The following is an 11,343-nucleotide window of genomic DNA, read 5'->3' as shown; positions in this document are numbered from 1 at the left end:
CGGCTAGTTTTTTGTATTTTTTAGTAGAGACGGGGTTTCACCGTGTTAGCCAGGATGGTCTCGATCTCCTGACCTCGTGATCCGCCCGTCTTGGCCTCCCAAAGTGCTGGGATTACAGGCTTGAGCCACCGCGCCCGGCCTTTTACCAGTTCTTAAAATAACAAATTAGTTTCTTTTTTTTGGAGACAGTCTTGCTTTGTCACACAGGCTGTAGCGTGATCTCAGCTCACTGCAACCTCCGCCTCCTGTGTTTCAAGCAGTTCTTCTGCCTTAGTCTCCAAGTAACTGGGATTACAGGTGCCTGCCACCACTCCCGGCTAATTTTTTTTGTATTTTTAGTAAAGATGGGGTTTCACCATGTTGCCCAGGCTGGTCTTGAACTTCTGAGCTCAGACAGTCTGCCCACCCTGGCCTCCCAAAGTGCTGGGATTATAGGCATGAGCCACCATGCCCTGCCACAGGTTAGTTTTTGTTTTTTTTTGTTTTTGTTTTTGTTTTTGTTTTTGTTTTTTTTTTGAGATGATGTCTCCCTCTGTCGCCCAGGCTGGAGTGCAGTGGTGCGATCTCAGCTCACTGCAAGCTCCGCCTCCGGGGTTCACGCCATTCTCCTGCCTCAGCCTCCCGAGTAGCTGAGACTACGGGCGCCCGCCACCTCACCCGGCTAAATTTTTTTTGTATTTTTAGTAGAGACGGGGTTTCACCGCATTAGCCAGGATGGTCTCAATCTCCTGACCTCGTGATCCGCCCGCCTCGGCCTCCCAAAGTGCACAAGTTAGTTTCTTAATACCCTTCAGTGGTGGCCAATTAGGTTTTTGTTGTTGTCATTTGTGGTATTATTATGAACTCTCAGATTTATATATCTTTGATGTGTTTCAATCCGCTGCGGTTATTTTCCCTGTTGATACTCAGATTGTCTCATCTTGGCCAGTGGGAACTTCACATTAGCTCCTAGTCATTTTGACATTACCTGTGTAGTTTTCTGTGATATCCATGCCCTCAAATGACAAGATTATTGCAGGTTCGTTCTGTGCCCCAGGCCTGAATCACCCGTTTCTCCAAGGAATCTTACTCCTTAATGGGAAATGGAATTTCAAGGCAATAATCTGAGATTTCAAAACATTTGAAGATTTCGTAAGATTTTTATGAAATGTTTAGAGTTAGAAGGGGCTTTGGAGATAGTCTTATGCACCCGGAAAGCAGTGGAGGCCAGTTAGGCACAGAGCTGGTTGGTCACAGAGCTATGGGTTAACATGGCCGGCTGACTTCCAGTGCCAGTTTCCTTCTACCACATATCCCGGCAAGATGGTCACATTACCTAAAATACCCCACAGGGTCTGATAACTCATCTTCTGCCCTCCTCCAGCATGTTTGTCTGTGGGGTAAGTTTACTGAGTCTTGTTCTGTCCTGGTGTTTTTGTTTTTTTTTTTTTTTTGAGATAGAGTGTTGCTCTTGTCGCCCAGGCTGGAGCAATCTCGGCTCACTGCAACCTCCGCCTCCCAGGTTCAAGCGATTCTCCTGCCTCAGCCTCCGAAGTAGCCAGGACGACTGCTGTGCACCAACACACCTGGCTAATTTTGTATTTTTAGTAGAGATGGGGTTTTGCCATGTTGGCCAGGGTGGTCTTGAACTCCTGACCTCAAATGATCCTCCCACCCCAGCCTCCCAAAGTGCTGGGATTACAGGTGTGAGCAACTGCACCTGGCCTTGTCCTGGTCTTGTGATGATAAAGAGTCTGGTAAAATGTCAGAGCCTGGGCTGCTGCTGGGGCCATCCCTTCTGAGGTCTGCTGCAGATGTAACCGATTTTAAATGTAGTGTAGTGAAATGCTACACATCTTGAACAGCCTCTTTCGGTTTTCTTTCAGCATTTGGAGTATTGCTTTGGGAAATTGCTACCTATGGCATGTCCCCTTACCCGGGAATTGACCTGTCCCAGGTGTATGAGCTGCTGGAGAAGGACTACCGCATGGAGCGCCCAGAAGGCTGCCCAGAGAAGGTCTATGAACTCATGCGAGCATGTAAGCCTTCCTCAGCCTATTCTCACAAGTATATGTGGGCATTCCAGGAGATTCCAACTATGCAGGAGTGTGTACACAAAGTTGAAAGTTTTTCCATGAGCTCTCTCCATTCCAGTTCTTCAGAAGCAGCTAATGTAGCCATTTGATACCTATTGATCTTTATTTACAGATAGATAGTATGTGCATGACTTGTCTTTTAAAGCAAAAATGGTATTGATAGTTACCAAACCTGGGTGTATTCCTAAATACAGATTCCTGGGTCCTACCTTCAGACCTTCTGCTATAGTAGCTAAGCTCATGAGGTGATTTTTTTTTTTTTTTTTTTTTGAGACGGAGTTTCAACGCTCTTGTTGCCCAGGCTGGAGTGCAATGGCACAATCTTGGCTCACTTCAACCTCCACCTCCCTGGTTCAAGCGATTCTCGTGCCTCAGCCTCCCGAGTAGCTGGGATTACAGGCATGCGCCACCACGCCTGGCTAATTTCGTATTTTTAGTAGAGTTGGGGTTTCTCCATGTTGGTCAGGCTGGTCTCCAACTCCCGACCTCAGGTGATCCGCCCGCCTCAGCCTCTCAAAGTGCTGGGATTACAGGCGTGAGCCACTGCACCCGGCCGTGAGGTAATTTTTATCCAGTCGTTTTTTTCTAATTCCATATATGTTATCTGTACTGTGCACACACAGGATGTTTTCATATATCTTAGAAGGTATTTATACGGCCATTTCTTACACTGTTTTCCCACATGTCCATGTATTCAGATCTCTCCCTCTCCCCACCTCTTATTTATATGTAGCTGCCTAGCACTGCATTAAATGATTTCACTCATTCATCCGGTCCTCTTTTGATGTGCATTGGTTGTTTTACACATTTGTTTGATTTTTGCCATTATAAACAAAGCAGAAACAAATACTCATGTACACGAATCTCTGGGCACTTTGGCTGGTATTTCTAAAAGCTGAACTGTTGGTTCAAAGAACTGCGTGGATTTTAAATTTTGATAAATTTTACCAAACTGTTAAAAAAGGTTATGCCATTGTATACTCCAATTAGACGGGTATGGGAGTGACTGCTCCTGGTCCCCAGTACTAGGCTTTTTTAGTCTGTTTAGTCCTCATGTTAGTCTCATTTTCGTGAGAATTTCTTTACTTCAGATTTTGATAACCATGAAGAAAGAATGAGATAGGTGAGCTGTTTGAAACGGCTTAGTAATTTTCTACACCTACTAGAGTGGGGCTGGGAAAAATATATTTGTAAATGCAGCTCTTGCTGTCACTGTCTCTCTGGGGTTTTACAATCCATATTCTTGCCAGCATCTAATGTCTTTTCAAACTCTTAATGTCTATAATAGGACATGATGACATTTGTCATTTTAACTTGTTGCAGCAAAAGATGGTTAGCAGGATTGGAATGCTACTTTCATTCTAGACTTTTCCTTGAACACTGCTAGCCCTGTATTGCTAGCCAGATCTCATGGATGATCTGACTTGGGTTTCATCTGTCCAGGTTGGCAGTGGAATCCCTCTGACCGGCCCTCCTTTGCTGAAATCCACCAAGCCTTTGAAACAATGTTCCAGGAATCCAGTATCTCAGACGGTAAAGTACCCATCCCGGGGTACCTGCAGTGGAGTGAAAGGGTGGCCATGGGGTACTGCAGCCTGGGTCATTCAGTTCACTTCCTGGTGGAAGTTCACAGACCAGCCTGTCCTGAGACCAGAAAGCTGGGCAGAGGTGTGGAGTGTTTTGCTCTCTTGTCTGCTGCAGCCCTGCAGAGTTCTGAGAAATGCTAAGGGCTGTTTCTCTGGCATCCACGTGCCTTTTCTTTAGTTGTGTGCAGATGAGCACTGTTATCTTACAAAGAAAGAGAATCACCATACCAAGCCAACACCAGTACTGATGGCTACTGGATTTTTGTTTCTGTCCCTGTGTGATTCTTAGAAGTGGAAAAGGAGCTGGGGAAACAAGGCATCCGTGGGGCTGTGAGTACCTTGCTGCAGGCCCCAGAGCTGCCCACCAAGACGAGGACCTCCAGGAGAGCTGCGGAGCACAGAGACGCCACCGACGTGCCTGAGATGCCTCACTCCAAGGGCCAGGGAGAGAGTGGTATGTCCCCCACTCCCCTGAAACCCCCTCTTCCCCTCCCTGCCAGAGGCTACATTCGGGCCAGCATAGGCCAAAGGGAAGCTGTGAATGGAGCCCACACAGAAGTGCAGCCACAGCCTGTGTCAGTGGTTCAGCTTTGGAAGGAAGAAGGTTCTCCTCTCCCCACCTGCCTCCTGTCCCCTCCCTCTGGGAGTCCCTGAGGAGCATAGGCTCCAGCGGTCAGTTCAGTCCCATAGGCAGAGGTGCTTCTGGAGCCCGCCAAGGAGCTAGCCCATCTCCCACCTGTTACCCGCGGCATCTGTGGTTGCTGTCTCAGAGCAGATGCAACAATAGTAATCACCAGGCTGCGTGATGAGCAGCTCAGGGTGAAGGCACTGATGTAATAAGCTCGCTGCAGCCAGGCGGAACCAGGACACGCCCGTGGACAGAGCCCGTGTCCTGGTGGTCTCTGGGAAGAACATGTTTCTGGTGCCGTTGCCTAGGCAAGCGAGGGAGTTGGGATCAGCTCAGGAGGGTCTCAAAACACTAGCAATAATAATATTTGCCAACATTTATGTAGTGTGCCTACAGGCCAGGCTCTGTTCTGTGTTCGTGGTTGGCCCCCAGAACCAGCAGTCCAGGTTCTGCTGTAGACCAGCTGAACAAAAGCATTGAAGGGTATATTCATTTATTTTCATGCTGCTAATAAAGACATACCCAAGACTGCGTAATTTATTAAGGAAAGAGGTTTCACCAACTCACAGTTCTACATGACTAGGGAGGCTTCACAATCATGGCTGAAGGCGAATGAGGAGCAAAGTCATGTCTTATTTGGTGGCAGGCAAGAGATCTTGTGCAGGGGAAGTCCGCTTTATAAAACCATCAGATCTTGTGAGACTTATTCACTACCACGAGAATGTGGGAGAAACTGCCCCATGATTCATTTATCTCCACCTGACCCCGCCCTTGACACGTGGGGGTTATTACCATTCAAGGTGAGATTTGGGTGGGGACTCAGCTAAACCATATTGGAGGTGGGGGCTAGGCCAAGCATCTGGGTTCGTAGAGGATCCTGGGGATGGCAATAGTGGACTGCATTCTAATGGACCACAGACTGGGTACATGTGAAGGGACCGGACAAACCCCCACTTCATAGAGATTTATGGTGGGATGTTTACTGACAGCAGAATCTATAAACCTGAGTTTTCTTTATCACATACTCATATTAGTTAAAAAAAAAAACTGAACATGCAGCCCATATATATGGTATATAAAGTACATACGTCCACTGCCGTAGGAGTATAGTGTGTATGTTATGTACCAAAACGCACATTTCAAAGGCTTGCATGCTAAATAAGTCCAAATTAACAATGCTTCACCCCTGCTGGGTCATCTCGCTCACCCCCTTGGAGGTTATGGCATATAGACTGTCCAGAAGCTTCCACCCTCCCTCCTCCTGTTGGTTTTCCTGATTTCGGGTGGCTGAGCAGTGGGGGGAGGTCTCTGTGGGAACGCTGTGTGATCAGCAGTCATGTTCATTTATGCCCGTCAGTCTCATCTGAGGGGTATTTTGATAGTGATCTCTTGGTGAGTCGAGGGTGTCAATTAACTGCTCAGTGCTGAAACCAAGTGGTGCATAATTCATTGCAATTTCACTCTCCTGGCCTCCTTCCACTAGATTAAAGTTCTGAGAGGGCTTTGGCGTTCCCTGATTCAGATGTCCCGCGTGCTGCCTTGGGTTCTGATAAATGCACACTGGTACCTCTGTTCTGAGTTACAGGTGCCAACAGAAAACCTCTTCTTGCAAGCTGACCTCTGAGGGAAAATTCTGTTATTCACTAGCAGGAGCTTGGCAACACCAAAAAGATTTTTTTTTTTTTTGAGAAGGAGTCTCACTCTGTTGCCAGGTTGGAGTGCAGTGGCATGATCCCGGCTCACTGCAACCTCCGCCTCCCAGATTCAAGCAATTCTTCTGCCTCATCCTTCTGAGTAGGTGGGACTATAGGCGTGTGCCACCATGCCCAGCTAATTTTTGCATTTTTTAGTAGAGATTGGGTTTCACCATGTTGGCCAGGATGGTCTCGATCTCTTGACCTCGTGATCCACCCGCCTTGGCCTCCCAAAGTGCTGGGATGACAGATGTGAGCCACCGCTCCTGGCTACCAAAAAGATTTCTTATAAGCTATGATTCATATTTTAAAAGTGCCCATTAAAAAACTGTTGGCCGGGTGTGGTGGCTCACACCTGTCATCCCAGCACTTTGGGAGGCCAAGGTGGGCGAATCATGAGGTCAGGCTCCCTTGGCACAAGCTGGGGGCTGCCCCCACCCCATGCTCCCAGAGGAGCACCCAAGCATCTGGGCTCAGACAGGCCTGGATCTGATAACCGTCTCTGATGCCCACCATCCATGAGGCCAGGCAAGTAGTCCCTTCTCTCCGTCTGTCCTCAGCTTTCTCACTTGTAACCGTGCTACAGCGCTGTTGTGAGAATGCACAGCAGATGACGTTGTAAAGGTGAAGCACGTGTCACGTTCCTCTCAATAAAGCCGTCATTGCTGTTAGGATTGTTGTTAGGAAAGGCTTTGAGCCGGGTGCAGTGGCTCATGCCTGTAATCCTAGCACTTTGGGAGGCCAAGGCGGGTTGATCACCTGAGGTCAGGAGTTTGAGACCAGCCTGACCACCATGGTGAAACCTGTCTCTTCTAAAAATACAAAATTAGCCAGGCGTGGTAGCACGTGCCTGTAATCCTAGCTACTTGGGAGGCTGAGGCAGGAGAACCGTTTGAACCTGGGAGGCAGAGGTTGCAGTGAGCTGAGATTGCGCCACTTCACTCCAGCCTAGGCAATGAGCGAGACTCCAACTCAAAAGAAAAGCTTTGGTCTCTTTCCCTGAAGATGGGAACAAAAAGCTGGATGGCCCTGGCCTTTTCATCCCTGCAGTGGTTTACTTTAAGGCAGCAGTCCCCCAACCCACCCACATCACTCTGGTGAGTAAAAATGATGACAAGGCCAAGCAAAGGGTCAAAACGTGGCTTTCCTGCCAGCCAGCTAGCTGACAGGCCTACAAGGAGTTCTGGGAATAAGGGGCTATGTCCCACTGTGGGGAAGGGACAATGGGCCATTATGCATAGGAGATAAGAAGGGTTGACCTTTGACAATTTTTTTGTTTGTTTGTTTTGGCTGGAGTGCAGTGGTGAGATCTCAGCTCACTGCAACCTCTGCCTCCATGGTTCAAGCGATTCTCCTGCCTTAGCCTCTGGAGTTGTCTGGAGTTGTCAGCTCTTCCCCTTGCGTTTCAGATCCTCTGGACCATGAGCCTGCCGTGTCTCCATTGCTCCCTCGAAAAGAGCGAGGTCCCCTGGAGGGCGGCCTGAATGAAGATGAACGCCTTCTCCCCAAAGACAAAAAGACCAACTTGTTCAGCGCCTTGATCAAGAAGAAGAAGAAGACAGCCCCAACCCCTCCCAAACGCAGCAGCTCCTTCCGGGAGATGGACGGCCAGCCGGAGCGCAGAGGGGCCGGCGAGGAAGAGGGCCGAGACATCAGCAATGGGGCGCTGGCTCTCACCCCTTTGGACACAGCTGACCCAGCCAAGTCCCCAAAGCCCAGCAATGGGGCTGGGGTCCCCAATGGAGCCCTCCGGGAGTCTGGGGGCTCAGGCTTTCGGTCTCCCCACCTGTGGAAGAAGTCCAGCACACTGACCAGCAGCCGCCTAGCCACTGGCGAGGAGGAGGGTGGTGGCAGCTCCAGCAAGCGCTTCCTGCGCTCCTGCTCGGCCTCCTGCGTTCCCCACGGGGCCAAGGACACAGAGTGGAGGTCAGTCACGCTGCCTCGGGACTTGCAGTCTACGGGAAGACAGTTTGACTCGTCCACATTTGGAGGGCACAAAAGTGAGAAGCCGGCTCTGCCTCGGAAGAGGGCGGGGGAGAACAGGTCTGACCAGGTGGCCCGAGGCACAGTAACGCCCCCGCCCAGGCTGGTGAAAAAGAACGAAGAAGCTGCTGATGAGGTCTTCAAAGACATCATGGAGTCCAGCCCGGGCTCCAGCCCGCCCAACCTGACTCCAAAACCCCTCCGGCGGCAGGTCATGATGGCCCCTGCCTCAGGCCTCCCCAACAAGGAAGAAGCTGGAAAGGGCAGTGCCTTAGGGACCCCTGCTGCAGCTGAGCCAGTGACCCCCACCAGCAAAGCAGGCTCAGGTGCACCAGGAGGCACCAGCAAGGGCCCCGCCGAGGAGTCCAGAATAAGGAGGCACAAGCACTCCTCTGAGTCGCCAGGAAGGGACAAGGGGAAATTGTCCAGGCTCAAACCTGCCCCGCCGCCCCCACCAGCAGCCTCTGCAGGGAAGGCTGGAGGAAAGCCCTCGCAGAGTCCGAGCCAGGAGGCGGCTGGGGAGGCAGGCCCGGGTGCAAAGACAAAAGCCACGAGTCTGGTTGATGCTGTGAACAGTGATGCTGCCAAGCCCAGCCAGCCAGGAGAGGGACTCAAAAAGCCCGTGCTCCCGGCCACTCCAAAGCCACAGTCCACCAAGCCGTCGGGGACCCCCATCAGCCCAGCCCCCGTTCCCTCCACGTTGCCATCAGCATCCTCAGCCCTGGCAGGGGACCAGCCATCTTCCACTGCCTTCATCCCTCTCATATCAACCCGAGTGTCTCTTCGGAAAACCCGCCAACCTCCAGAGCGGATCGCCAGTGGTGCCATCACCAAGAGCGTGGTCCTAGACAGCACCGAGGCGCTGTGCCTCGCCATCTCTAGGAACTCAGAGCAGATGGCCAGCCACAGTGCGGTGCTCGAGGCCGGCAAAAACCTCTACACGTTCTGCGTGAGCTACGTGGATTCCATCCAGCAAATGAGGAACAAGTTTGCCTTCCGAGAGGCCATCAACAAACTGGAGAATAATCTCCGGGAGCTTCAGATCTGCCCGGCGACAGCAGGCAGTGGTCCGGCAGCCACTCAGGACTTCAGCAAGCTCCTCAGTTCGGTGAAGGAAATCAGTGACATAGTGCAGAGGTAGCAGCAGTCAGGGGTCAGGTGTCAGGCCCGCCGGAGCTGCCTGCAGCACATGCGGGCTCTCCCATACCCGTGACAGTGGCTGACAAGGGACCAGTGAGTCAGCACCTTGGCCCAGGAGCTCTGCACCAGGCAGAGCTGAGGGCCCTGTGGAGTCCAGCTCTACTACCTACGTTTGCACCGCCTACCCTCCCGCACCTTCCTCTTCTCCACCCGGGCTCCCTGCTCCATCTCTGTCCTCGAGTTTTATCTGTGGAGTTCCTGCTCCGTGGACTGCAATCAGCATGCCAGGACCCGCCAGCCCCGCTCCCACCTAGTGCTCCAGACTGAGCTCTCCAGGCCAGGTGGGAACAGCTGATGTGGAGTGTCCTTTTCATTTTTTCTCTCTGGAGCCCCTCCTCCCCTGGCTGGGCTTCTCCTTCCACTTCTCCAAGAATGGAAGCCTGAACCAAGGCCTTGTGCATCAGGCCCTCTGCCTGCACTCCCTGGCCTTGCCTGTCCTGTGCTGAAGACATGTTTCAAGAACCACATTTCGGGAAGGGCACACACGGGCACGCATCACGGCTGGTCACTCTGCCCTCCGCTGCTGCCCGGGGTGGGGTGCACTCGCCATTTCCTCATGTGCAGGACAGCTCTTGATTTGGGTGGAAAACAGGGTGCTAAAGCCAACCAGCCTTTGAGTCCTGGGCAGGTGGGAGCTGAAAAGGATCGAGGCACGGGGCATGTGCTTTCCATCTGTCCTCTCCACATCCCCAGAGCGCAGCTCTTGCTCTCTTGTGACGTGCACTGTGAATCCTGGCAAGAAAGCTTGAGTCTCAAGGGTGGCAGGTCACTGTCACTGCCAACATCCCTCCCCCGACAGAATGGAGGCAGGGGACAAGGGAGGCAGTGGCTAGTTGGGTGAACAGCTGGTGCCAAATAGCCCCAGACTGGGCCCAGGCAGGTCTGCAAGGGCCCAGAGTGAACTTTCCTTTCACACATCTGGGTGCCCTGAACGGGCCCTTCCCCTCCCCCACTCCTCTAAGACAAAGTAGATTCTTCCAAGGCCCTTTCCTTTGGGACAAGACAGTCTTCGCTTTTCTTGAAGCATTTCAAAGCCCTGCCTCTCTGTAGCTGCCCTGAGAGAGAACAGAGCTGCCACCGGGCACCTGCGCACAGGCAGGAGGAAAGGGCCTGGGCAGTCCTGGTCCTGGCTGCACTCTAACTGGGCGAATGTCTTATTTAATTACCGTGAGTGACATAGCCTCATGTTCTGTGGGGGTCATCAGGGAGTGTTAGGAAAACCACAAATGGAGCCCCTGACTGAAAGCCTCGAGTGTTTCACAGAGCACGCCTGCCGTCTTCTCCCCGAGGCTGCCCCAGGCTGGAGCCCAGGTACAGGGGCTGTGACTCTGGGCAGGGACCCGGGGTCTCCTGGACCTTGACAGAACAGCTAACTCCAAGAGCAGTGGGCAGGTGGCCGCCCCCGAGGCTTCACGCTGGGAGAGCCAGGAGGAGCCACCTTCCCGCCTCCCATGCTGCCTCGTGCCAGCAGCCTCGCACAGGCCCTAGCTTTGTGCTCATCACCTAAACTTGTACTTTATTTTTCTGGTAGAAATGGTTTCCTCTGGATCGTTTTATGCGGTTCTTACAGCACATCACCTCTTTGCCCCCGACGGCTGTGACGCAGCCTGAGGGAGGCACTAGTCACCGACAGCGGCCTTGAAGACAAAGCAGAGCGCCCACCCAGGTCCCCCGACTGCCCGTTTCCATGAGGTACTGGTCCCTTCTTTCTGTTAACGTGACGTGCCACTCTATTTTACACGCATCTGTTGGTATGCATCTTTTATAGACGCTCTTTTATAAGTGGCGTGTGCACAGCGCCCTGCCCTGCTCCCTCGGATGCCTGTGGTGGCTCCTCTGCTTCTCTGGGTCCAGTGCATTTTGTTTCTGTATATGATTCTCTGTGTTTTTTTTGAATCCAAATCTGTCCTCTGTAGTATTTTTTAAATAAATCAGTGTTTACATTAGAATCCTTGGCAGATTGCTTCGGCCTGTGATCCTGCCCTGTTGTTCTGAGCCTGTGATGGGGGGGCGGCCGGGATATAGTGGGTTCCGGTTTTCCCGACAGGGCTGGGGTCCAGCATCAGGTCTTAAGAGCAGAATAGTGGCAGGTTGCCCCCAGCTACCCAGAGCCTCTGCGGCCTGGGTGCCCACAGCCATCTTTCAGGCACTTGCCCTGCTATGCTTTGACCCTTCCT

At 52.0% G+C, this 11,343-nt stretch overlaps 1 protein-coding gene across 1 annotated transcript in view; it reads left to right on the top strand.

Moving 5' to 3' along the window:
* ABL1 (ABL proto-oncogene 1, non-receptor tyrosine kinase) overlaps positions 1-11,115 on the top strand; it is a 204,233-nt gene extending 193,118 nt beyond the window's left edge. The window contains exons 8-11 of the mRNA XM_011971147.1: positions 1,866-2,018; positions 3,519-3,608; positions 3,951-4,115; positions 7,393-11,115. Coding sequence (XP_011826537.1) covers positions 1,866-2,018; positions 3,519-3,608; positions 3,951-4,115; positions 7,393-9,107 — 2,123 coding nt within the window. The 3' untranslated portion in view covers positions 9,108-11,115. The remainder of the gene's footprint in view (positions 1-1,865; positions 2,019-3,518; positions 3,609-3,950; positions 4,116-7,392) is intronic.
* The last annotated feature ends 228 nt before the right edge of the window (positions 11,116-11,343 follow it).

The sequence above is a fragment of the Mandrillus leucophaeus genome, unplaced genomic scaffold (genome assembly GCF_000951045.1).
Source record: "Mandrillus leucophaeus isolate KB7577 unplaced genomic scaffold, Mleu.le_1.0 Scaffold99, whole genome shotgun sequence".
In the NCBI taxonomy this organism is placed as follows: domain Eukaryota; kingdom Metazoa; phylum Chordata; class Mammalia; order Primates; family Cercopithecidae; genus Mandrillus; species Mandrillus leucophaeus.
Note: the sequence above shows the minus strand (reverse complement) of the source record. Positions and strands in the feature narration are given on the sequence as shown.